The following is a 26,247-nucleotide window of genomic DNA, read 5'->3' as shown; positions in this document are numbered from 1 at the left end:
ACTATTTTAGTGGAGTACCACCACCCTTCAGTGCCACAACATCTGTTGTACCTTTCCTCGTGTCCCACACTCCAGTGGTGTCTCAGGGCTCCCATGCAGTGCTGAATGTACCCAGCAGTGCATGAATGACTCCCACGTGATACTCCTGGCACTGCTGAAGTCTTTCATCAGGTCTCATAGTCAGTCCTTGTGCTGAGTCTTCCCTCATTTTTCTGGGAGAGCGGTGACATTAGAAACTTTTCCCACAATCCTTGCCTTTTCACAGGTTTCTGTTTTATACTGGAAAAACGACAGATGAGAAAAGGCAGGAATTACTTCTCTGCTTGCCATCACGGTAGAAGATGGCTCTGCTGTGGATCAGGCAAATAGCCCAAGACTGCAGCAGGGATTTTGTCTGGGTGAGAGAGGAAACACCTCAGCAGGGTGGAGGACCGTGGCAAAGGATTTGCAAGGGTAAAGCCTTTCTGGCCAGAAAGCTTTGAAAAAAGCTTTGAAAAAAGACTGGACAAATCTGGAGAGATGTACAGGAGGGAAGGGATCTGAGTTAGACAGGGGAAGGGGACTTGGGGCAGGCAGGCTTGGGTTGTATAGCTGGAAGTTTGTGTGTTGGTTCCAAAGCATCTCTCTCCTCTGTGCTAGTTAGCAGGAGAGAAGGGAAGAAGGCAGGTGGGAGTGTCTGTGTGGGTGGGTAACTGAGTCTTTGCAGTGTTTTCATCTGTCCAGGCAGAGTTACAATAAACCAGCCTCCTGCACCAGCACACAGACCCTGTCTGATTGTATTTGTCTGAGAGAAGAAAGACTTCATGATAATCCTGCTGACAATTAATTGGCTTTTGTTCAGCAAGAGTGAACAAGATCTCATCTTAATCTGTTTCATTATTTTGCCTTGTATAGCACAGTCAACACAAGATTAGGTTTAATTTTCAAATAAAATGCAAAGTCATTACTCATATCTGGATCAGGATTTTATCTGCTTCATTTTGCAGTGCTTGGTGTGTCAATATTAACGAGAGGAGCTGCATTGTGTGTGGTGAGGTAGAAATATCACTGCTTGACTTCTGGACTTTCTGCAAGGATTGCAAGTAGCAGGGCTCCTATACCATCCTTTCTCTACTCTCAGCTCTTCAAACAAGAATCTCCATGCTCGGGGAAACTTGGAATATAGATATAGATATAGATGATAGATATAGATATAGGTGATTAGATATAGATATAGATATAGATTATATAGATATAGATATAGATTAGATATATATATAGATGATGGATATAGATATAGGTGATTAGATATAGATATGGATTAGATATAGATATAGATTATATAGATATAGATATGGATATAGATATAGATATAGATATAGATATAGATATAGATATAGATATAGATATAGATATAGATATAGATGTAGATTAGACATAGATGTAGATTAGATATAGATATAGGTATAGATATAGATATAGATATAGATATATAGATTAGATATAGATATAGATATAGATATAGATATAGATATAGATATAGATATCTCACTGCATTTCAGTGCTTCTGAACATGGTACATCTGCAGTGTGCTCTGTGGGAGGCATGTCCCTGCCAAAGCTTCCTCCCCTCCCTGTCAGTGCCCAGCCAATGTTGTGTTCTTCTAAGCCTTCTGATGTTTACATTTTTGTAATTAAGTTCTCTTGCACTTTTGTGTAAATAATGATTGGTTTTACGTTCTTTTCTGGAGGAGGAGGAATTTGATGGACTGTTGATTTGATCAGGGCCATTGGAGAGGTGGCAATTTCATCCTCCAATCCAGGGTCACTTTTGGAATTCTATTTATATCGAGGTTGAGAAATAAACTTCCCTTCTTTTTTACCTTGGAGGTTCCAGCATGCGAGTCATTTTATTTCGTGTCCTATTGCTACAAGCCCCTGCTCCTGCTGCAGTGAGATGTGCTTCCCCACCATCCATCAGCCCAAAGAGAGCTCTTATGGCTTTATTGCAGCCTCTCTGGGGCTCTGATTGCACTGTGCTTAATGGCTCTGCACAGATACAGCTCCAGATGAGTTGCTCTGAGTGCCTGCAAGGGAGGTCAGCCAAGGGCATGTGGGATCTATCTGGGACTCCTGCCTGGTTGGGGAGGGCTGCAGAGCTCTGCAGAGGAGGTGGGCAGAGGGGATGTGAGTGGCTTTTTATTTCAAGGGAAATACAGGTTGGATATTAGGAAAAAGTTTTTCACGCAAAGGGTGATAAAGCTCTGGAATGGCTGCCCGGGGAGGTGGTGGAGTCACCATCCCTGGGTGTGTTCAACACAGCCTGGATGTGGCACTGGGTGCCAGGGTTTAGCTGAGGTGTCAGGAAACAGGCTGGACTGGTGATCTTGAAGGTCTCTTCCAACCTGGTGATTCTGTGATTCTGAGTGCCTGGGCATGCTGCACCAGGACACACAGACAGCCCTACTGCTGGGGTGAGACTCTCCTGAGTCTTGAGGGCTGCATTAAGGTTAGAAAATACTCTGCAAGGAAAGGCATGTTACTAATTTGAGTGATACTTCAATGCTCTAGGATAATGTCGATCAAATTGTGCTGCTTCCATTTGAATTTGAAAGGCCTTGGTCTGTGTTCAGGCAGCTTTCAGTGCTCTGGTTACTCACTGCCGTTTGAAAAGCTGCCTGCATCCAGTAGAGGTGTGTTGTGTCTGCTGCCTGAGAGGCAACAATCCTTCCAAAGTGTGTATAGGTGTCCTGGATGGCAGACATAAGTGTCACCCTGTTTCTCTAAGTTCTTCTAAGCCTTCTGATGTTTACATTCTTGTAACGAACTTTCTCACGCGCTTTTCAGTAAATAATTATTGTTTTACATTCTTTTCTGCAGGAGGAGAAATTTGATGGACTGTTGGTTTGTCCAGTGCCATTGGAGAGGTGGCACTTTCACCCTCCAATCCACTGTCACTTTTGAAAGTCTATAAATATTGGAGTCAGAAAATAAACTTCCCTTCTTTTTACCTTGGAGGTTCCAGTGTCCACGTTGTTTTATTTCGTGTCCTACAGCGACGGGTAAGCATTGGGGTCTGTGCAGCAAAGGCTGCACTGCAAACCACGCCAGAGGCACTGCAAGAGGATGAGAAGAAAACATTCACTCGAGCCCAAGCTGCAGCTGGAAAAGAAAACATTCACTCGAGCCCAAGCTGCAGCTGGAAATACCAAGGTGCAGGGCTCAGGGGCAGACCCAAACCGCAGCATCCAGACCGGTGAAATTGCATCTCTTGTGTGTGGCTTGGCACGGAGAGAGCAGCAGCGGCTCCTGCCTGCAGCCCGAGTGCCCTCTGCTGTCACCGCCCAGGGTGACCGAGGAGTGATCTGCAGAAGCAAACAAACTCCACAACTTTTGTGAAAGTTGCAAAGCTGGTGTGGTTATTACAGCGCTGGACGCATGTGGGGATCGTCCCCCTGAAAATGACATGCGTACCTCTGGGAACTCCAGGTCTTTTTTATCTCCTCTCTAATGTATATGCATGCAATTTCACAACAGGTTCATACATATTTGCCGCTAGTTTTATCAGAAAGAGTTCCTGGGTCACCCTGCCCTGTCTCCTGCAGCAGCCTCTCTATGTTTCAGGGTTCAAAGGGCCCCCCATCTCTGTCCTTCGGCTGAAGCAGTTTCTTTGAGCATAGGCTTTTTGTGAGAGCAGGCAGTCAGACCAAACAGCTATGTCTGCAAGCTACAGACTTAATTCAAAGATGTACATTTCACCTAAATCAAAATGGATTTCTACTCTGGAAAATTTTTACTCTGTCTCAGGAGGGTGACACAGCCCCCAGCTGTGCCCGCCCAGCTGTGCCTGCCTTCTCTGTACCTGTGACATCTCCCTAAGTGTCAGTCTTGGCCATGAGCATGTTTTGTTTGTCTGTGAGCCTTTGATTCACACACAGGCTGCTGTGTGAGGAGCTCAGCTCCCCGAGCAATCCTTGTGCTTGCCAGGTTCTGTGAGACTTTCCAGCTGAACTCACTGTAGCTGTTCTCTCTGCAATTCCAAAGTGTGTCCCCAGTAGGAAAGCATCTTTAGGTCCTTATTTCCCCTCTAGGCCAGGAGACTGAGGCCAGGGGAGTCACTGCTCTGAGGACATCAGAAGGAACTAACTGGATGGAAGGAGAAGCAGGAATCAGGTTGTCGCCCTGTTCTTCTAAGTTCTTCTAAGCCTTCTTATTGCCATGGGTCTTCAGGGTAGTCAGGACTTGGTGAAGGGAAGGAGAGATCTTGACTCCATTTCAGAAGGCTGGTTTATTATATTATGATATATATTACATTAACAAAGACCACACCATAACTATACTACAAAGAACAGAGAGAAAGATTCATCAGGAGGCGAGACAGGAATAGAAAGGAATGAATAACAAAGTTCTGTGACTCCCAGAGAGTCGAGAGCTGCTGCCCCCTTGATTGGCCACCAAGTAGAAACATCCCACACTGACCAATGGAGGAAGCACCTGCTGCATCCCACAGCAGCAGATCACAAATTGTTTATACTTGAAGCTGAGGCCCTTCAGCTTCTCAGGAGAAGAAAATCCTAGCAAAGGGATTTTCACAAAATATCACAACCACACCTTCTGATGTTTACATTCTTGTAATGGAGTTTCTCACGCACTTTTATGTAAATAATGATTGTTTTGCATTCCTTTCTGGAGGAGGAGAAAATTGATGGACTGTTGATTTGACCAGTGTCATTGGAGAGGTGGCACTTTCATCCTCCAATCCACTGTCACTTTTGAAGGTCTATAAATATTGGAGTCAGAAAATAAACTTGCCTTCTTTTTACCTAGGAGTTCCAGTGTGCATGTAATTTTATTTCGTGTCCTATTGCAACATCAGGTTAGCTCAGTGCTGAGGCTGCTGACATGGACTGCTTTGTCCCCTAGGGTACCTGCATGATGTGGGACAGCAGGGAAGGAGGTGTGGGAGTGGCTGCAAAGGGAGATGTGTGCCTCAGGGAGTGTTTCTTCACTAGTGCAGTGCTTTCCAGTTCTTGGGAGGGTTTCTGCTCTTGACAGGCAAGGATAAGTCCCTGGTTTTCCATCCCACTACCTGTGACCCTACTGATATCTGACCCTGAGATGATCTCATTTGGTTAGGGAGCATGGTGCCAATAACATAGAACACCAAGGCTGTGGGTTCAAGCCCTGTGGGCCGTTTACTCAAGAGCTGGACTCAGTGATCCTTTTGGGTCCCTGCCATCAGAATAATCTGTCAATCTGGTCCTCTCTGCTACAGCTTTCAGGTGAATTTCTCTGCTGCAGTAGTTGATGCTCTGCTATCCTGTCTTTCAGAAGTGCTATTCCCAGCCTCTGTAAGCTGATTTAGAAGGAATCAAGTTCCTAAACTACCCTCCCTTTTACATCTGGCTACAACAGCTGGGCTGCAAGCAACAGGGAATTGTCAGATAGATTACTTTCATTTTCTCTCCCAAGTGTCCCATCCCCAGTCTTAAATTGCCTAGTGGGGAGAAAACTCCTCAATCTGTCCACAACCCCCCAGGTGGGCAATAATAGATGCTTGACATAGAAAAATTCTATTAGACTTTACAGGAGATGTATGATAGTGCTTCCTTGCCAGGACCCCAGATTGTTCTGTTCTGTTCCTTTGCAAGAGACTTGCTGTAGAAGTTAATAAGAAAAAAAAAAAAATCAACCAACCAAAAACCAAACCACAAAAACACCAAAAATCCCCCAAAACAAAACCAAAAAACAACCAAAAAAAAAAAAAAAAAAAGAAAAAAGAAAAGAAAAGCCACAAAAACAAAACCAACACAAAAAATCCCAACTAAAACCACTAATAACAAAAAAACCTGAACCAGAACATAAACTAACAAACTCCTTTTAACTATAATGACATTTATATCCAAGATTAACTGTGGCACACTTTGTAGAAAAGAAAATTACAGTGGTGTCTTGTACAAGAGCAGACACCAAGTACAGTCAGCTTCCCGGGACATCAGGTGCCAGCTGGTAAGAGCAGGACAGGGTTCTTGTGCTGTGCTGGGGCTTCTCTTGGTGCCTCTGAGCACGAAAGCAGTAGGGGTAAGATGTGTTCATGTGGTGTCTTGAACTCTCCAGTCCCATCATCCGCTTGTTCCATCCCACTGTGGGTGTTTGGAAAACACTTCTGTGTTCAGCATAGCTCAGCATGTTACAGTAATTTCTTTGAGCTAGGTTTAATGAGCTCTTGGAGGCCTATAACACACTTAAGATAGTTTTGTTACTTTTTGAGGCATAAAATTTAGCAAGATGGCTACTGTGGCAGTGTTAGAAACAAAAAGGTTTGATAAAAGACAAAATAACAAAGAGAAAAGCTCATTTAAGTGCAAAAAGTCTTTCCTTCTGGTGAAACACTTCACAAAAGCATTTAGTTTCTTTGTTCACTCCTTTTTCTAGTTAATTGCTTTAGTGAGACTTTTTAGCTCCTGTCTAATTAGCTATTCTTAAGTTTGAAGTGAAGTTTCTTAGATCTTACGAGGTGTCTTTTCACTTAATCAAAGAAAAAAAACTTCTGGCTTCTTTCCTTTTCAGAAGACAGAAGATAATTTTGTTACTCTGTCAACAAAGAACACACTCCTACATCAGCACTGCTGGGGTGCCTTGTGGGCATGATATGCAAAAGAACAAGAGCCCTTTCTGCAGCTCTTGTTGCCATGACCAAGACTGGGAGGGGACCCTTTTATGTGGTTTTGGCTTTTTGGTATTTTTTTTTCTTTCTATATCATGAATGTTTCATCAAGACTCAATCTTTGTGTTTTAATGCTCAGATTTCTAAATACTCTGTGTCTGGGGGATGGAAATATCTGATATAAATCGCTTGGGCAGACCTCCTTCTGTCTGTCCAGCACACATCTGCATTGGTCAGGTGTTCCCAGAAGCTATTGCAGTGTCACACGCTTCTTTGCTGGTGTTGGCACAGGAAAAAGTAGAAGGAGGTCACATTGAAGTGGTGGGTGACAGAGCCCTGCAGCAGCTGGGAGATTTAACACCTGCAAGGCCTTTTGCCACAGGTACACCTAGTTCCTGTAATCCTGTGAAATTGCACCATCTCAATTGCCATGAAGTCTGGAAGGTGTGAGAAGCCATTGCCCTCCTGCACTCCCTTTGATGGGTGAATTGACTTCACCTTGGAGTTGGGCGTGCCTGTATGGTGCAGTGTGTTCAGACTTAGTGTTTGATCCAAATTCAAAAGGCATTTGGAACAAAATAAAAAAATATAATGTGAGCAAGACTTTTTTTTTTCCCCCCATGTACCCAGGCACTTGCTTTGGGAATCTGGTACTGACATGGCTGAATGTGAGGAGTAATTGCTCCCCTGAGCTCAGCAGAGGATTTGTGAGCAGCTCTGTGAAGCAGAGGTGGCTGTTCTCTGCAGTGAGGCTGCAGGCACTGAGGGTCTGGGAAAACACCTCTTGGAGGGCAGTGGGAGGGTCAGGACGAGCTTTGCAGGTGGCCCCTGACAAACATGAACATGGGGATGTCCTGGGGTGACCTTATCCCTTGCATCCCCAGTCATGTGTTCTGTTTCTGCTGGATATTATGTTCTGTGCCCTCAAGACTGGCTCTGAAAAGTGAAGTTTTGTTTTTGTTTTGTTATCAGCCTGCTCACTCCCCACGGTTGGCAGGACACAGGCAGTACATAGTGCAGCTTTTGCTTTTTGCTCTTGCTTTCGCTTTGCTCTTGCTCGTGCTTTGCCCCTGCTTTTTGCTTTTCTTTGTTGGTTTAGCTAGGCAGGACGAATTTTCCCTGGACGGTTTTTCTTTCCCTTTCTTGGAACCACTCGAGCCTGCTCTGGACAGGGACCTGGGAAACGCCGAGAGTTTGCACCCTGTGCCTGCAGCAGCCATCCCCAGAGCCTGAGGGACTGATAACAGCGACCACCCCCGGGAGAGACTTTCTGCATTTGTCATCTTTCTCAGAGCTGTGAAAGAGCGTTGTCACCTGTATTGTTCATTCTGCGTGCTGGGGGTGCTGTGCCTGTTAAATAAACAGGTTCTTTCCATTCTCTCTGAGGAATCCTTCCCGAACCGGGTGGGGGGAGGGTCTGTGTGGGTTTGCTTTCTGGAGGGCCCCCCTGGGAGGTTTTCTCCCAGATTTGCCCTAAACCAGGACAGGGGGGTATTGGCACAAAGAGGGAATGCCAGGAGAAAAGACCTCAGGCAGCTGGGTTCATTTTAACAGAGGCTGTGTGAGCTTAGTGCTTCAGCCTAGATAAACCCAGAGTGGGGACCGTGGTCCTGCCTCACATGCACAAGGGCCACACTGTCCGAAGGCTTAGTCCTGAGGTTAATCCTGACTGTAAGATGGTGGCTTAGGAGGGGTTCAGTTTAACAGTTGCATCGAGGTGTGAAATAGTGATCCCCTCAGTACACTGATTCCTCAGGGACAAAAGGAGGGGTCGTTTCTTCTGTGGGGCAGGGAGTTGGCAGGGAGCTGAATATTAACTAAAAGATGCACCAAAGGCTAAGGGTGGGTAAAGCAGCACTGCATGACAGTGTGTGCAGGGGTAAGGGAAGGGAAACAATTACATTGTGAACTGATTCTGGTGCCTCCTGGGTCAGAACTAATGTTGAACTCACAGTAGAGCTAGTGACAAATGACCTGGAAGGTGTGCAGCAGGGCTGGGCTCTGCAGAAGCCTTCCTGTACCTTCTCTGTGCCTTGAATGAATCCCCACTCTGTTTGAAATGCACTTCTGCTTGCTGTTACACTGCACGTGAAGTGCTTCCCATGGGCCCAGGGCGCTGGGGAACAGAGCACGTTCCTCCTTCAGGGACACCCATGGAATCACACACAGTACAGGGACTCCTGCTTTTGGACAGGACTGGCTGACACGCTCCACATAATCAGAAGATGGATGATTGAGCACAGGGGACAAATACCCAGTACAAAAGAGGAAATCCACACACAATTGTGTCACTTTATTATGTTTGCCTGGACTCTGGTGCGTGTGTGGCTGTGCAGAAAGCCTGAGCTTTAGCATGCACAGTGTCCAGGTGGAAAGCTCCTTCCTCTGGCTGCAGGCAGTAGCAGTCACTACATGCGTAAAGGGGCACTTAAATGGCAGCCCAGGGAGGGCAGGCAGACACATGGACACAAAAATATACTTTCTTTAGGCAACACCAGCTCTGCTAGCGGGTGCTCTTCTGAGTGGAATAACTAGCAGGGACAGTCTTGGTTCAGGACAGCTTTGGGGTCAGTTCAGGATGGGACACACAGCCCTGAGTGATATCAAGAAGCTCAAGTGGGAGACTGAGGTGCTGTCTTGTCAGCAAGCACATGGCAGAGGCAGACGTGTACTTCTTGCAGACATGGTCAGCAGAGGTGGAGCGAGGCCAACAGCTTTCTGTGTCCTGCCAGCAGAGTCACACTGGATGACCAGGATGCTTGTTGCAGGAAGCTTGCAGAGGCCAGGAAGGGGTAAAGGAGTTTGTTTTCATTTGTTTCTGGACCCTATCCCAAACTTTTTCTAACCTTCTTCCCTAAGTTGTTGTCATCTCTCTGTCAGCAATCACTCTCAGATGCCATCTCTCTGAGGGAGCCAAATGAAGGCCCAGGGCTGGACACATGACATGTTTCTCTTCCCAACACTTCCCTTGATAAATGGATGCTGGGAACAGTGTAAGAGAAAAGGATACAACCTCTCTTGCTTTGCATTATCACTAAAAATTAAACTGCTAGTATTGACAGCCAAGCTAGAACCCCTCTGCGGTAAACAATGTTACCTTTTTATAAATGGAAGAAGCCAAGGTTCTCCCTGCAGGTCATGGAAACAGCTGGGGACAGGGCTCTGGGTTTCCCTGGTATGTTTTGAGACACAGGGTCTGTGGTTTTCTTTATTCTTTTCTTCCCACTCTAACTTCCACAAAATATACTTAAGGAGTGCCCAAGTCAGGGAAGCAGGCAGGAGAGACAGCTGACCCAGGCTGGGTGCTAGGGATTACAGACTAAGAGAGAAGGTCTGCAGGATTCTTAGGTGATCTCCTGTCTGACAGAGGTCATCAGTGCAGGTGGTGAGGCTGAGTCCTGTGGCGCATTCACAAATCCATTCACGTTCTTTGCATAGTCCTCTTGAGGAAGGATGGGTGGTGGCTCCTGGCATCTTGCACACACGTTCCTATGCAGAAAGGCTCTATGGCCAGAAGCAGCACCATGCAGAAACCATCCAAAGGCTAGGGGATGCCCTGAGGGAAGTGAACCGCAGCATGCAGGCCCTGGTTGAGCACAGCTATGGCTCCAGTGTCACGCTGCTGCTGGTGACGCGCACACCGTACCAGCCCTGCCAGAAGAGCGTGTCCTGCCCGCCGTGCTCAAAGCGCACAAAGCGCACCCCCGGCCCGTAGCTGGAAAAGGTGTGAGAGATCTTTGGGACAAGAGACAAAACAGTTGTTAGTAAGTGCCAAACCACAGCAAACCTGCTGTTGTTCAGCGCACAGAGCCTTCAGCCCCACTGGTCATGGTCAGACCTGCCAGGCTGGGTAACAGTGGGGACATTTCCAGTGGGAGAAGCTTTGATCCCAGTGTTCTGAGGCCATTTAATCACTCCCAGCTGGACATCTCCTGCACCTTACACCTGCTAGTGGTGACTCAGCAAGTTTCCTGTAAAGCAGCCTCCCTTTTCCTTTTTCAATCGTCATATTTTCTGAAAAAATCCCTTTGCCCAGGATTTCTCTCCTGGGAAGCTGAGAAACCTCAGAGAAAAAGGAAAACAAATTCTTATTATCTCATTTGCTTCTCCTGTGTTTTGCTGCTTTGGAATGTGTTTGGAGATTGGCCATTAAGTAAAAGTAAAAACAATTAAAAAGTAAAGTAAAAACAATTCACCTGTTAGATAAACAAGTAAAAACAATTCACCTGTTAGATAAACAATCAGGGCCAAGTTGTGTTGAGGCTCTGGAAAGAGTCATGAGTTTTCATTATCATCTTTTTAGACTTCTGTCTGTATCCTTTCTCTATTCTTTAGTAAAGTTTATACAGTATTCTTTATTATAATATAGATAATAAAATAACAAATTAGCCTTCTGAGAACATGGAGTCAGATTCATCATTCCTCCCTACAATGGGGGTCCTCAGAAAATACAACAGATCATGGCTCCTGAGAACACATGACAGAGCCTTCTCCTCCCCTTAGAGAATTCTTCTGCTTAAAAATATTCCTGATTCATGTAGGTTGGGTGTCACCTGCTGAGCCCATACCTGTAACTCACCTCAGTCCAGCTGGCATCATTGCCCTCTGGGATGGTGACAGTCTCACTTTTGTACTCAGCCAGCACATCCTCATTCTCAGAGAGCAGCTTCACACTCAGCTCATACAGGCAGCCAGCATCACTGCGTCCTGCATACCTACAAGGAGAGCCAAGCTGTTGGCATTACCTGTAAGAGCTCTGCAAAGGCTCCACCGTGCTCAGCAAGTTACTGCAGCCTTGCTTGGAGATGGAAATCTGCAATGGTTCTTAGCCCAGCCCACCACCTCCCCTCAGTGACCACAGGAACCTGGCCTTTGGAGTTGATGTGCTCCAACAGTTTAAAGCCTGTGGGAGCTGCCTGTGAGCCCTTCCCACATCCAGGATCCTGGCAGCTGAGGTTTTAAGGCCCAATGTATATATATAAGGTCTATGCCCTCCCTCTCTTCCTTATCTTTCTTAACCCTCTGCCTGTCCTCAGAGCCTTCCTTAATACTTACCAGTCTCTTACCGTGATTTTAGGCTGGGTTGTATCCATCAGCTCTTCCCAGTAGCCCTCAGCCCTAAGGTCAATGACCTGAGCCTTTCGACACCACCTGGAACACAAGATGCTAGTTGGTATCACTCTCTCCTGGGACTGGGAGAACCAAAAATGCCCCCTTTCCTGAGTAAGAGAAGAAAGCAGCCTTACTCATAAGATGTAACAAAGTATTTATGGACTTCTTCACTAGGAAATTCTTTTCCAAAGTCCCCTGGGAGCTCTTCAACTTTCCAGCCATCACCTCCATTCTCTACCTCTCCCCAGTGCTCCAAGTCTTCTGCAAATGGCAGAAAAGAGACTTGGATGAGTCCTGTGGATATGGGGAAATTGACCATCTCCCACTGGAGCCTTCCTCTGGCTTGTGAAAGTTTGATATTAGACACAGCACTGATTTTATTTGTAGAATGTGGATATGTTTGTTAAGTAGAGGTCAGGCAAAAACCTTTAGTCTCACTGAACCCAATCACACCGAACTTGAACATTCCCCCAAAGTGGCTGTGTATGTGTGGGGTTAAGAAAGTACTCCAGGAAAGAATTTAGGTATTCTAAACAGTGCCACCATTTTCAGTGTCACAGCACACAAAGACTCTGGGGACAGATGCTGATTGCTTTGTTTCTAAGTTTTCTAAAGCACTAAGTGGTATTTTCTGAAGCAGTAAGACCTTAAAACATCAGGGTTTTCAAGAGGCAAGCCTGGATGTTGGAAAAGCTTGCAGAAGGTCACTTGTAAACAAAATGGGAGAGCTGTGTTGATACTGCTTTGGTCCATGATGTGTGAAATTGTTGCTGCTTGGGTTGTGAGGCTTGGTTACTGCTGCTTATTGCTAAGCAGCTTATAGTTCTGGCAAGCAAAGGTCACAGATTCAGAATAATGGCACATGGGGTGTGTGCCCAGTCTCTCACATGGGCTGAGTGAGGAGGGTAAAAACATGATTGGCCTGAGCTGCTCCAAGGAGAGAAGCCTGAAGGGCTTGGTGAGCTGAGGGCAGACTCACCCCTGAGCTGGGAAAGGCTTCATCTCTCCTGTCATGGCTTAGCAAGAAGCAATACAGAAACAAATGCCACAGCCATTACTGTCGTGGATGGTTTCTACAAAGGACATCTTTGTGTCTAAAATGTGATTTAGATTCTTGCAGAGGTTAGATAAAGTTAATGTTATGTAAAGCCCTGTGCAAAGGCTGATTATCAAGGGCCTTTGTGCTCATTAAATGATTTGGCTGCACAGATTGAGTGACTTGACTCTTGGGCAGGGAGAAAATTCTGCAACCTGACAGCAACTAAGATCTATTTTTAAAGACTAGACAAACACAATTCTCAGCTCTGACTCCTCGAAGCTTGTTGTGATGTCTCTCACCTTCACCGCATGGGTTCTTGATGAGATTCTTCCTTTTCTTACTCAGGAAGTAGAAGCTTTGCCAGTTCTCTACATCTGACTCTGCTCTGCTGAGGCCTTCCTGCTGACACTTCAGGATCCAAAGTGCAGCTCCATCCACCAGGTTCTTCCACTGGCAGCAGACCAGGCGGCACACCAGCACCAGCTCTGCCGCAGGTATGGACGCCAGGATCCGGATCAGGACTGCGTCAGGGAGGGACTCCATCCCTGGGCCAGGCTGGCACAGCTGTCTGAGAGAGGGTGGAAAGCAATGGTGAGGGTTTCCCACCCTCAGCAATGTCAGACACTGTCGAAAAAAAGGGAAAATAAATATGTTATCTGAAGGCATGATTTTGATTTGTAGCCTCAAGGTCTCCTGTTCCTCATTACATTAATAGCCTGAAGCAGATTACTATTTTTATATTCTAAGTAAAAGCTTTGAATTAAATCTGCCCACAAAATGTATGCATTTGACCACTGAGCTCGTTCATTTTCCAGGCTGGAATCAGTCCTTCCAGAATCTCTGCTGCTGCAAAAATCAGCTTCCTAGTAATGATTTCCTCTGCAGAGGAAGGCACATGGGTGCTTGTTCTGCCTTTGAGAACATCCCTGATAACAAATGCTGCAAAGCAGTACTCAAATATCAGTGCTAAGCTTCTTGCCAGCCACCTTTGCAGTGGTTCATTCCATATCTGACAGTCTTTTCCTCAGAGTGGAGGAAAAGACTTTAGTCAGCAGTTTTAGTCAGCAGCCTGTATAAAGTAAAGGTCTGAGCATAACTGAAAATAACTCGGCTGATATTCTCTAATATTCTATTGTCTATGGCCTTATAACTGGAGGAATTAAATCAGAAGTGTTTGCTCTAACTTCATGTGCTAATTCTGAACTCCAAACAGCTCTCTGCTGCCCTGAGGTCCAGGTGCAGGTGCTGCAGGACTGTGGAAAGATGAGTGTGCAGATTCAGAGCCCATGTCATCCATGAGGGATGCACTGTGACACTGCTTTTATGTCAGCTGAGTCCTGTTGCTGGGAAGCTGCTGAGATTGCAGCAAACTGCATGGATGCAGCCAAACTCCTCAGGAATGACTCATTAAACCTGGGAGAGCACTAAGAACAGAGATGAAATACCCTGGCATGCAACCACACAAAATACAGCAGTGCCAAACCTGGCAAGGAAGGGAATAAACTGGGAGTCACTGCTGTAGCAGCATCCTAAATCTGGACGTTCAGATGTGTCCTCAATCTGCACTGCACCCAGCAGGGGCAAACTGTAATTTAAAACTCCCTGGCTTTTATGGAGACAGCATTAGTGATTTCTCATTCTCCCCACACTTCCAACCCTCAACCACAACCAAACACTTCCAATCCTCAACCAAGGTCCCGAAGGCCAACACGTAACTTTTTAAAAGCAGGCGGGAGGGATCATGCTGGTTTCATCTCGTACAGGAACTGCAGCAGCTCCCTGCTCCCTGTCTGCTGATGGAGCGCTGATAGCCAGGCTTCCTCCCGCACTCGGGAGAGGGGCGGAGGCTCCTTTCCTTTCCCTTTCCGTTTCCCACCCCAGCTAAGCATCCACACCGGGAAGGCTTTGCATCACGGACATGCTCCCGGGCATCCCCTGACATGTTCGGGGCACACGCGTGTCCCTCGTCCTTCCCCGGGAGCCAGCCCGGAGCTCCCGCGGAGGCTCAGGGGAGGCACCGAGCGCTCTTACCTGAGCCGCTGCTGCGGGGGCTGGCCGGGGCCGGACCGCTCCGAGCTGCGCTGCGCCGCCCGCGGCTCCCGGGGCTGGCAGGGCGGCCCGGGCTCCCGGGATGGGGAACGGGCCCCGCCCAACGCGGCGCCGCCCCAGGACGGCGGTCCCGCCCCAGCGCGGCCCCGCACATCCGTGTCCGGCGGCGCCGATGGGCGGAACCAGGTGGGGCCGGGGCCGGGAGCCTGGGGAGCGGGGCCGGGCGGGCTCTCCGGGGGCCGGGAGCTGGAGCCTGGGAACCGGGGCCGGGCGGGCTCTCCGGGGGTCTGTTAGTCACGAGGGGGAACCGCCTTTGCTTCCGGCAGCTCGGCCCGTCGCGCCGGGGATTCCCCGTCGCCGTCCCGCGGCCCGCTCTCTGCCATGACCACCATCGCAGACCTCCCCGAGGACGTGCTGGTGGAGCTGCTGTCGCTGCTGCCCGCCCGGGAGCTGCTCCGCACCTGCCGGCTGGTGTGCTCGCAGTGGCGCTACGTGGTGGACCTGACCACCCTGTGGAAGCGCAAGTGCCAGCGCGACGGGTTTTACCGTCAGAGCTTGGACAGAAGCATCTCTGACTGGAAGATCTTCTATATGCTCTGCCACATGAAGAAAAACTTAATCAAAAACCCTTGTGCTGAAGGTTTGTTTCGCTATTTATAATAAAGGACTAAGAGTTTCCGAGCAGCACGAATGAGTCAGTGTCCTGCATGCCTCAACTACTGCTAGTGCTGTGGGACTGTCCAGCTGTTGGGTGTAGCTCTGCTAGGTCAGATTCATGGCCCAACTCCTGCAATAAAACTGCATTAGGTAGATAGTTATGTATTTACCAATACTTTGTGGTTTTAGCCAGAAAATTCTGGAGTCATAAGGCCCCAGTATGGCAGGCAGTGACAATTCATTTGCACTGCAAGTACGATGTGGTAGTGAAACGATCGGGTATTGGGATTAAATATTTGGGCAGCTGGAGAACTTTTGTTACCAAAGACTTGACTAATATAACTACAGTAATTCCATTTCATTGCTGCTGATGATTTTCTGATAAGGTCAGAAATCTGCTACCTGCTGTCCTAGACACTGACAGCCACGCAAAGGTAATGGCAGCATAATGACAGGAGTCACAGCTGTAGGAAAAATCCAGTGGATCTGAAAACATCGAGTAGCTTCCTAGAATTCTCCTGCTGCTGATTCTAACAAAAGTTGAGAGCCTGCTGGTAGCTGAAGCGAGGTACTAACCCTCACCTTGGACACCTGTGTTTTTAGAGAACTTCCAGCACTGGACACTTGATGACAATGAAGGGGATGAGTGGAAAATTGAGGATCTGCCTGGAGCTCATGGAAGTGATATGCCAGATCCCAGAGTACACAAATACTTTGTCACTTCATATGGGTAAGAATTGGATTCCAGTAATCTGGAACTGGGAAACCTGCTTCCTCCCATCTGTCTGAAAAGGCACCATGGTTAGAAGGCTGGTGGCAGGTCCTGAACCTTAGATCACCTGTGGGAAAAAGGAAGGCGCTTCATTAACCCTTTATGCCAGTTAATCTAAAGAGATGGGTACTGCTGAGAGAATTGATCACAGCAGGTGCTAAATTTCTCTGCCTACCTGTAATTTTTATAGTTAGGATAATCCACATGGGATCCCTGCTTCTCCTCTCCCAAAGGTGGTAGAGAAAGGTTGAGGGTCTGGTAAACTCAGTCGACTGTACTTACATGACAAGGTCAAAGTTCTGTAACCTTCAGGAGTGGTAGGTATGTCACATGAACAACTTGTAATAAAAGCTGTCACCAGAGGAGGATCAACAGCTTTTACAAGCACTAGGCACTGGTTTCCTGTTACAATACATAAATACAGAGACCCCTCTTAATCCAGCTTGTAGGTTACTATTCTTTTTATCTTGCGGTGAAGCTAATTCAGTTCATTTTCTTGTCAGGTTCTGGCTATGGATAAGGCAGGATTTAGCCAGGTCTAAACTTCCTGAAGGCTTTGTGGGCCTTGAGGATCTGGGTGGGTATTAAAGCTGTCAGGGAAAGGACAGCAAGAGAGGAGAGATGTGTTCTGTAGCACTGTATTTCTGTGTCTGTTTCAGGCCATGCTTCAAGTCTCAACTCATTACCCTGGATAAAGAAGGCTATTGGAATCAGCTGATGGATGAGGAACGACCTGAAATTACAGTCAAGGACTGGTGAGTGGAAGCACTGAAAATCAGCATTTCTGGCATTGGTCTAGAGATAAGCTAGGCTTCTGGGGCTTTTCATGCCATAAAATCAGTTCTTCATTCTTTGGGAGTTGTAGTTCTTGAGCGAGAATAAGCTAAATGTAAATTTACTCAATGGACTACACGGTGGCAATCCTGTGCAAGGTGGGACAGCTGTAAGTTCTAGAACTTCTCTGTAGCTGTGGGGATGACACTTCCTTTTCCTCTGTAGACAGGGATTCCCTTGGAGACTGCTTTTGAAAAATAAAGAACACTGAATGCTGTGTATACAGCCCTGCTCCTTGATTCCTCCTGCCTCTCCAGGTACGCTGCCAGGTTTGACTGCGGGTGCCGCTACGAGCTCACCGTGAGGCTGCTCTCCAAAGATTACATCGTGCTGGAGGAATTCCATCCCGAGCCAGTGGTCATTGAGCAGTGGAGTGATGCCAAGTGGAGAGAGGTGAGCAGCAGCCAGGGAGGCGGGAGCTTTGCAGCAGTGTTGTGACACTTGTGTGTTGCAAGTCTTACTTGGCCAAAAGCGCCAGTGGACTTTCTCTGCTCCCCAGCCTCCTCACCTCTACAGAGAAGGTGAGTCAGTCCTTGCTATTGATGATGCTGAAGAAGCAGTAGTGTCCTGAATGAGACAGATACTATTTTTAGGTGCCCAGCATTTTCTATAGAGTATCCTGTGGGCTTCTGTGTTGTTTTAATGCAGTCTTTTTAAATGTTTCTTGGTTTTATGTAAGATTATGTCTAAATAATTAAATAACAACAGCAGATTTCAGGGTTTGTTTTTTTTTTTTTTTGATCAAAAAACTGTTTTAAAACTACTGCATGGATAGCCAAGTATTGCAGACTTAACTTTTCTTAAACTGTTACAGGTGTTTAACTGGCTTGATTTGCTGTACATTCCGCATTAGATGCTACTTATACATGCACCTAAGAATCAAGCTTAATGTTAGTTAAACACAGATAGGATTTTGGGGGGAAGGCTGAGTGAGAAAGGCTTCTTTCCTCCCCCTGCTACCCCCTCCTCCCCCAAAAAATAGGGTATGGTGCACTTTCAATGAAAGCTATCTAGGCTCAGGAAGAGCTCATTCTAGGACTCACACACTGTAGTTTGCTGAGCTTCTAGGTGAGCACTGGTTTATTTAGGCAAATTAAGAGGAATTCTCTTTTGTGTGCAGATTTCTCACACCTTCCAGAATTACCCAGCAGGAGTTCGCCACATCTGGTTTCAGCACGGGGGCCAGGACACGCAGTACTGGGCAGGATGGTATGGGATCCGTGTGACCAACAGCAGCATCACCATCGGGCCCCAGACCTCATCGTGAAGCACTGTGGAAGGGTTTGCTTTTACCTCAGGACTGTAACCAAGTGGCCTCAGGTGCACTGTTTGCCTGTGCTGTCTGGGTGTATCCTAGCTTTGTCTAGCAGCTCTTGTTCACAGTAGAACTTCAGCAGGCCCAGCCCTTTGGAAGGGTGGTCCGTCTTCATCTTGCATTCTCTTCTACCGTGGATGCTACTCCAGTTACTGGTGCCCTTCCAGAGAAAAACTGGGACAATTAAATATGAGATCTATCTTTTCTAGTTAATACATTATTATGCTAACACACACAGTCTTAAAGACACTTTCTTGTTTATGGAATGTAGGAAAGATAAGGTAAAATGCTTAATTTCAGATTATCAATGGTATTCACAAGGACTCTGCTACAGGTTGTTTTGTATTTTCTTTCCTGTTTCAGTTTTAAGATTCAGTTAAGATTTATGATCTGCATCAGACCCTTCACAGCATCAGGAAACTGTCACCCCTTGTTCCTAAGTGCTGTATCACTGGTAGTAAACTCCTTACCCTTTCTCTAAGTGTGTATGATCAAAATGGTACCTGCCTCCCTATCCAAAACAGTCCCTTGGTGTTTGAATAAACAGGTAGAGAAAGAGGAGGTAAGAAGTCCCTTCAGGCAGCTGCCTAACAACACAAGTGCCTTTTGATTGTGCTGGGCTTTTTCCACATCACCTTTGGTTCATACTGAGCAGTGTAACCCAATATAAAATGTTAAAGCAGTGCCCGGACTTGATCTAGAATGTTCCTGCACTTGTTACTTGGAGGAAGCAGGAGGGGCTGGACAGGCTAGTGTACCAAATTCTCTGATGAACAAGCTCAGCTTGTTTGAACTGTGTCTCCCACCTTTATATACCCAGAACTAATGCAAAGGCCATGTTCCATCTCCTCTGACAGGTGTAGGATTATTAGTGCTTTCCTTGCTTATTCTCTGTTAGGAGTAGGACACTTGGCAGGTGTCCTTGCTGGACAGACAAATTCCACATTGCTAATGCCACCTCTGAGTGAAAGGGGAGAGACCAAAGTTGTACAGCCTTTCACAGGAATTGACAGAGTCCACATACAGGCCAGAAAAGCAGTGGAAGCTGCACAGAAAATAAAAATATTTCTTTGCTGAAGAAGGGAGTCTGGTTTTGACAGAACTCAGCCCAGTTCAACTGGGGTAAAACTTGGTATTTATTGAAGACTACTTGGGATGGTCACAGTGGACAGACACTCCGTAAGGCCTCACTCCCCTTAGCACAAATGTTGCTCTCATGGACTGTGTGACAGCTCCTAGCTGTCTGTCACTGCCTGTGTGCAATGGAGCTGCCCTTTTCAGGTGAGAACTGGACTGGTAATAAAGTACTGACTCCCCAGGGATGCACTGTATCAACACCCATACTCTCACACAAGTCAAGATGGGAACAGGCTCTGGCTCCCCATTCCAAGTCAGTTCTTTATACAGTGGTAAGAGCACTTGAAATAAAGAGGCAGCAGCTGCTCTACATTCACCCAGAAGGCCAGCTGAAGAGATGGTTATCAAGACACAGTTTGTGACAGATCTTACTCCACTGGAAGATCAGATGAAGCTTGAAGGCAAGGAAGATTTGAAATCAGGTGCCTTTGTGAGCTCGCTCTTCTACATAGAGCTGCATCTGGAAAGAGAAACAAGCAACAGTCCTGATGGTATACAGGATGGAAAAAAAAAAAAAAAAGCCTGCAACAGGCTGAATAGGAAGTATTTATACCTTCCCCCATAACCTGGTTTCCTATTTCACTATGAGGAGTCTTGCCCTGTTTTGATTACTGGCACAGACATCTGCAAGACTAAGCTACTGCTTAGTTTTAAAGTTGTTACACCACAGAAAGTATGTTTTAAACTTGTTACACCACAGAAAACTGCAGAGCTGATGTCAGAGCATTCCAAGTTCAGACCTAGAGCAGGTTCAGCACCTCTTGGTCAGAATGCCCTGCTCACCTTTAAGATGTCAGATGTCATGGTTTTCAGGGGAATAAGCCGGGGGTCGTGCATGTGCACGTCCTGCTCATCAGCGAGGATCCAAGGGAAATCCTGGGGGCAGGAACACAAGGTGTTACTGGCAGAACCCAGCAGTGCTGTAAGGTGAGCTCCTCCTCAGCACTTGATTTGTGTTAAGTTGAAAGAGAGACAGAGTGGCTGAGGGAAGGAACAGACAATTCAAACCTTCCACAACAACAAAACACTTACATGCTTGTCCCTGATGCTCAGCATAATTGTCCTCAGTTACAGCATCAAACTGTGAGGTCAACCCACTGCACTTACTGCAAAGGTGACATCTCACTTCTTTAAAAGATACACTCTCAGCTGTCCTGAGTACCACGCCCAGTTCATTACACCAAGATTTAACTGCAACTCCAGAATGCTTAGGGCATGGTTTCCATCCTGCCTTGGAAGTCTAAAGGTAGATCTACTACACCACAAGTTGCCATTACTATGCAGTGCAGAATACTTTCATTTTGAAACAATTTTATACTTTGCTGGCTATATTTGTTGTGCCTTAGGACACCTACAATAACTTGACTCAGGAAAAAAGTTTCCCTGTATCTAAAAAAGGATTCTTTTTAAAGAATAATCTTCCTTTAAAAAGTGTTTTCTGCACACAGTTTCCTGTAAGATACAATGTATTTGTGCCCCCCAAACCAACTCGTTACTTTAATCTTAGTCTTTCATGCTCTTTATACAAAATCAGCCACCACACCGTGGATGGTGAGTGAGGGCTGCTTTTTTGTTTCATTAAATTCAAGTACCTATTGTACACGCCTGAGTATTTCTAAGTGTCTGAACAAGCACTGGACAGTGAGTATTGTTACAATCTATTTCAAGACTTGTCTGTAGTGGCAGCTGTGTGTAGCAAATGTGCTGCCAGCTCACCAGCATAAACCGTTTCACCTCATTTCAAGTACAGTTATGATGTGCCTCACATGATACCAACCAACCCATTCAAAATATCTCTCAGCCTTAACCTTAAAGGTGCCAAAACTCTGCACTGCCCAGTCTTTGCTCTGCAGCTTCTCACACACAATCGGGTGCCCAAGGATATCACTCACCTTTATCACCTGGATCTTTTCCATGTTGCGTGTGGCAGCCTCCCGTGTGTGAACCAGAACTGTGAAGGTGCAACCTAAGAGAAGTGTCAGGTTCCAGCTCAGGGGACAGCTCCCAGAGGATCAGCCAAGCCAAGCCAAGCCAGGCATGAGGCTGTTTGGATCCAAGTGACATTTACCTGGGGGGTTGTTGTCCAGCACAGCATCGCACACGCTGATTTTCAGGATGAAGGCACGCAGTAACTGCTCCACGTGGGACAGCAGGGACTCAGAACTGTGGAGGAGACAGCACTTGTTACTGGCATGCAGCAAAGGCCTGGAGTTGCTCCCGGCATATCTGCCAGGGCTGGGTGTTGGATGCCGTGGGCAAACAGGAGTGGAAACCTCACCTAATGGAAAGAAGAGGCGGCTGGGTGATCTCAAAGACAAATCTCTCCACGGGGTGGTGCTCTTTATCCAGAATTACAACCACAACTTTCTCCACATCGTTCTGCAGGAACCAAGACAGAAAAATCCCTTCCTTAATATAAGCTGTCTGCTGCCCACAGTGTGCTTCACATTCATGCAGTGGAGTACACTCAGTTGTTGGGGCACAAGCCCTTATCCAAAGCACAAGCCCTTATCCAAAACTTGACTTCAGATTATTCTTAGCAATCAGGAAACAAATGCTTTTGCAAAGCCATTTCTTGCCGGGTGTTAAGCTGCCAGCTTGTGGCTAAGGCTGAGGGAGATGAAGTGTGCTAAATTGTACGTTCCAATAGATCCTGTTTTGGAACAAAGGAAGAAATGCACAGCCATCTCCCTGCATCACTCTGGGATGGACACTGATGAAGTTAGGACCATTGTCCAAACAGAGCAGCTTTGTACAACCCCAATTTTGGACAGACCTAATTCCATTTTCTACATGTGCATTAAAACTGTAAAGAGCAAGGCTTACAAAACCTGCCAGCAGCCTCCTGGAATGTTTCACTGGTCACACCCTGCTTTCACAAAATCTGGAGTCCAGGCCTACCTTTGCTTCCAGGTTCACAGCAAAGGATTCAAACTGTTCTGCCACAGAGAGCTTAAACTCAGATGGATTGTAAAGCAGAATGGTAGGATGATGTAACTGGAAATATACAGACATGTGTCTTTGCGTGGTATATGAGACAAGCAAGGCAGGGTCTTAACTGCCAGGAAAGGTTAGGATGTTTTTAGTATTGTTAGGAACTTTTATCAGCTAGTATATTATGTATGGTAAATTTGTAAACAAATGTTGCAGTTAATATAATATTTATGTTCTCTTGCTTTCTATTAAATCCACTTGCAGTACTTTTGCCCAGGTCCCCAGTCCGAGCTCACCTTCTCCAGCAGAGGCTTCACACAGTGCAGCGTGTCCTGGATGTACTGGTTCAGCTCTGGGTGGCAGGACATCTGCAGCAAACACAGGGAAGAGTCAGAGCTGTGCGTGACATGAGCCAGGACAATGCTAAAAAGATTTAAACAGATGCACCAGTGTGTACAAGGCATTCAAGTCATGCTTCAAACAGTGCTGAAAAATGCTGAGTTGCCCATTCAAATCACCAATTCTTTCAGGGAAGGGTTTATCAGCTGAGGCAGATCACTGCACCCAGACAGCTGTTGTATATCTGGAATTATACCCAGAACAGCATTTGGGAATAGCATATTCCAACCATCTCTACTTCCTAGTAAACATGCTCTCCTGTTACCTCACTGCACAGAGCTGGGGCAGCCTTCATGACCTGCTTGTCCCATGAGCACTTGCTGTATCCTCTCTTATGACAGGAACTAAGCTCTCCTCAAAAATAAGTCTGTGCATTAAACAATCACTTGCAGAGTGTAAGTTTTTTCTGGTGAGTGTTGATTGATCCTTGCTATTTTGCTTGTCCACGTGGCTGTCAGCTTCCAGGAACATCTCCTACCTGGACAGGTACATTGTATTTTTTCCTCTTCTGAAAGATCCCAATAGGGTAAACTTCTCTGACATACAAGATGAGGTGAACAGCCACTTCCAGGAATTCTGAAAGAACATCTGCAACAACTGAAAAACAGAAGTAAAGGATGCTGGAATAGGGTGTGGGAAAGTAGAGCAATACCATAGACTCAGGGGACTTTTTTTTACAGTTTTTTTTTTTTCTGCATAAATTTCACCTGCCTCCTCTTAGCTGCAGAAAGTTTAGGGACAGAGCAACCCTACAACACTCCCCCAAGCTCAGTACCCAAGAGGAGCCTCACAAGGACACCAGTTGCAGCTTAGTACAACACATTACCTTGCCCAAAGTTAAGGTCCTGCCGTGTGAGAGTGGTCATCTTCCCCAGACCCTGGAAAGAACCACAAAAGGAATGGTTATCCTCTGGCTCCTGTGTTATTCATCTAGTCAGTTCATGGAGCTGTACACCAGAAGACCCTGTGAGCCCACAGTGAGAGGTGTGAGCACCCCCATAAGCACAGCACGTCCTCAGGGATTACCAGCAGTGCACAAACCAGTGCTCACACCTCAGCATGAGAGATTATTCATCATTTAATTCCTGGCATTTTCAGTCTCTCTCCCTTTCTGGGATACAGGAAAGTTCAGACAAACACTTTTTAGTAACACAAGAAACACTTGTGTTTAAAAACCAGTTTTTTTTAAAGCTTCATAGTACTTGCCTTTTCTAAGTCCTATCTCTTACTATAACACAATAACTTCTCAGGGGTTTTGGGTTTATTCTATTATTTGGGTTTATTCTAACACCACCATGAACCATTGCTTGTCCAAGCTTGGAGCTCCATCTTCCACTGACACCCCATCACACAGGTTCTCATCTGCTGCCACTGCCAACACCTTCTGAGTTTCTCTCTGCAGCCCCAAGGAGCCCAAACCCTGCAGAGCTGCATAATTAAGCCAGCTTTGTGACACGGGATTGTGGAATTCCTCAGGTTGAAAGGCACCTATAAGGATCATGGAGTTCAACTCCCTGCTCCTCACAGGACCACCTAAAACTAAACTGTGTGACTTAGAGCATCATTCAGCTGCTCCTGGAACTCTGACAGGCTTGGGCTGTGACTACATCCCTGGGGAGCCTGAAATTTGTGAGCAACAAAGGGCAGCACATTATTGTGACAAAGTGACTTTCATGTGCCAACAATCTAACAGCAGATGCTGGAGTTCAGCTTCCCAGCAGCTTTCCCTGCATAGCAGACTCCAGGCCTTACACAATTTAAATCATGGTGTACATAATTATCTATTAGAAACTTTATTTTGTTTAATTGTTTTATCCACACTCTCTGCAAGCCAACAAATTCTAACCAGCAAATTCTAACAGCAGCACCATTCAGAACTGCAGAGGTCTTTAAATGCCTCTGGAGCACTCTGGCTCCAGTAACTCAGGTGTTCTACAAAGACTTTTGACAAACCACAGATGTTCCAATAAGCTCTATAGACACTCATTTTCAAGCTGTTTCAGCTGCAACAAAACATGTTTTTCAGACCTACAAAGAATTAGTTCAACCTGCACAAAAAAGGGAGCTACTTTCATCCCCAGTTTTTAAAATATATATATAACAGATATATAACCTTTTATACCACTGTATACAAACAAGGACTTCCTGGAATATTAGTGATCTGCTACACTAAATAAAATTAGGATAATTAAGCATCTCTCTAGCACCCCAGCCACAGTGGCTCAGTGGCTCTCAAATTAGTACAAAAGATCTACAGAGTATCATAAACAATTGGTGGTTTTAGAGGTTCAGGTTTACATCCTCGCTTAAACTTCATTCCTTCTTAAAGAGAGGCCCAAGCAACCCAAGGGATCCAGCCTTCCACGCAGCCACAAAGCAGGAACTGGGCACTGCACGCTCAAGGACCATGCAGGCTGGGAGATCATGGACTCACAGAACACTCTGGGTTGGAAGGGACCTTAAAGCTCATCTTACTACAACACCCTGCCAGAGGAAGGGCCACCCTCCACTATCCCAGGCTGGTACAAACCCCATCCACCCTGGCCTTGGACATTGCGGGGATGGGACATAGCATGTAAGTGTAATCCAGCGCCCTCCCCGTGGCTATCACTGGAGCCCCCGCACTAGCCCAGAGCAGCCCGTAGCTATCACTGGAGCCCCTGCACTGGCCCAGAGCAGCCCGTGGCTATCACTGGAGCCCCCGCACTAGCCCAGAGCAGCCCGTGGCTATCAAGGGAGCCCCCGCACTGGCCCAGAGCAGCCCGTGGCTATCAAGGGAGCTCCCGCACTAGCCCAGAGCAGCCCGTGGCTATCACTGGAGCCCCCGCACCGGCCCAGAGCAGCCCGTGGCTATCAAGGGAGCTCCCGCGCTAGCCCAGAGCAGCCCGGCCATGCCGTGCCCTGCCGGGCTCCCGTCACCGCCGCTCCCTCGCCCACTCGGGTGTCTCAGCCGCGCGAGCAGAAGGGAGGGCGGACGGGGATCGATCCCTCGAGCCCCCCGGTCCCACCCACCGCACGGCACCGCCTTTCCTCAGCCTGGGAACCGAGCCTGCAACCGCCCGCTCGCCGGTGCTCCCTCCCGAAACGCGGCTCCTCGCCGCCCAGGGCCCCGCCTCAGCACGGCCACCTGCCCCGTGTCTCCCAGCAGCCCCGCGTCCGCCCGGCGCTCCTCCCCGCCCCGCTGTGCCCCTCGCGGTGCTCCCCGCCGCTCCGCCGTGCCCCGCTCCGTACCGGGCCCGCCGCCCCTCACGCCCGCCCAGCGCGGGCGGCGGCGGCAGCGCCTGCGGATGACGTCAGGGCGGCGGCGGCGAGCGCCCCCCGGCGGGCGGGAGGAGCGGCGCGGGCCCGGTGCCG

At 47.2% G+C, this 26,247-nt stretch overlaps 3 protein-coding genes across 4 annotated transcripts; 1 reads left to right on the top strand and 2 right to left on the bottom strand.

Annotated features, from left to right (window-relative positions):
• Positions 1-8,907: 8,907 nt before the first annotated feature.
• FBXO2 (F-box protein 2) lies at positions 8,908-14,960 on the bottom strand. 2 transcript variants are annotated; one of them, XM_038159864.1, is made up of 6 exons: positions 14,828-14,960; positions 13,096-13,420; positions 11,892-12,018; positions 11,701-11,796; positions 11,225-11,360; positions 8,908-10,380 (listed from the first exon to the last, which is right to left on the bottom strand). In XM_038159864.1, the coding sequence occupies exons 2-6, from the start codon at positions 13,337-13,339 to the stop codon at positions 10,246-10,248; spliced, it is 738 nt and encodes a 245-aa protein (XP_038015792.1). In that variant the 5' UTR covers positions 13,340-13,420; positions 14,828-14,960; the 3' UTR covers positions 8,908-10,245. The 2 variants fall into 2 exon arrangements, with proteins under 2 accessions (XP_038015792.1, XP_038015793.1); XM_038159865.1 differs by having other exon boundaries at positions 13,096-13,364; positions 14,828-14,950.
• On the top strand, positions 14,891-18,981 carry LOC119710592 (F-box only protein 6-like). The gene is made up of 6 exons (XM_038159863.1): positions 14,891-15,031; positions 15,172-15,485; positions 16,106-16,232; positions 16,934-17,029; positions 17,366-17,501; positions 18,229-18,981. Exons 1-6 carry the CDS (start codon positions 14,928-14,930, stop codon positions 18,373-18,375), a joined length of 924 nt encoding a protein of 307 aa, XP_038015791.1. The 5' UTR covers positions 14,891-14,927; the 3' UTR covers positions 18,376-18,981.
• Positions 18,982-19,514: 533 nt separating this feature from the next.
• MAD2L2 (mitotic arrest deficient 2 like 2) lies at positions 19,515-26,205 on the bottom strand. Its single transcript, XM_038159866.1, has 9 exons — positions 26,125-26,205; positions 23,720-23,771; positions 23,372-23,490; positions 22,791-22,862; positions 21,839-21,939; positions 21,629-21,723; positions 21,453-21,526; positions 20,344-20,436; positions 19,515-20,020 (listed from the first exon to the last, which is right to left on the bottom strand). Exons 2-9 carry the CDS (start codon positions 23,757-23,759, stop codon positions 19,979-19,981), a joined length of 636 nt encoding a protein of 211 aa, XP_038015794.1. The 5' UTR covers positions 23,760-23,771; positions 26,125-26,205; the 3' UTR covers positions 19,515-19,978.
• Positions 26,206-26,247: the final 42 nt, after the last annotated feature.

Source organism: Motacilla alba, chromosome 21 (assembly GCF_015832195.1).
Source record: "Motacilla alba alba isolate MOTALB_02 chromosome 21, Motacilla_alba_V1.0_pri, whole genome shotgun sequence".
NCBI lineage: Eukaryota > Metazoa > Chordata > Aves > Passeriformes > Motacillidae > Motacilla > Motacilla alba.
This window is presented reverse-complemented; position numbering and strand designations above follow the sequence as displayed.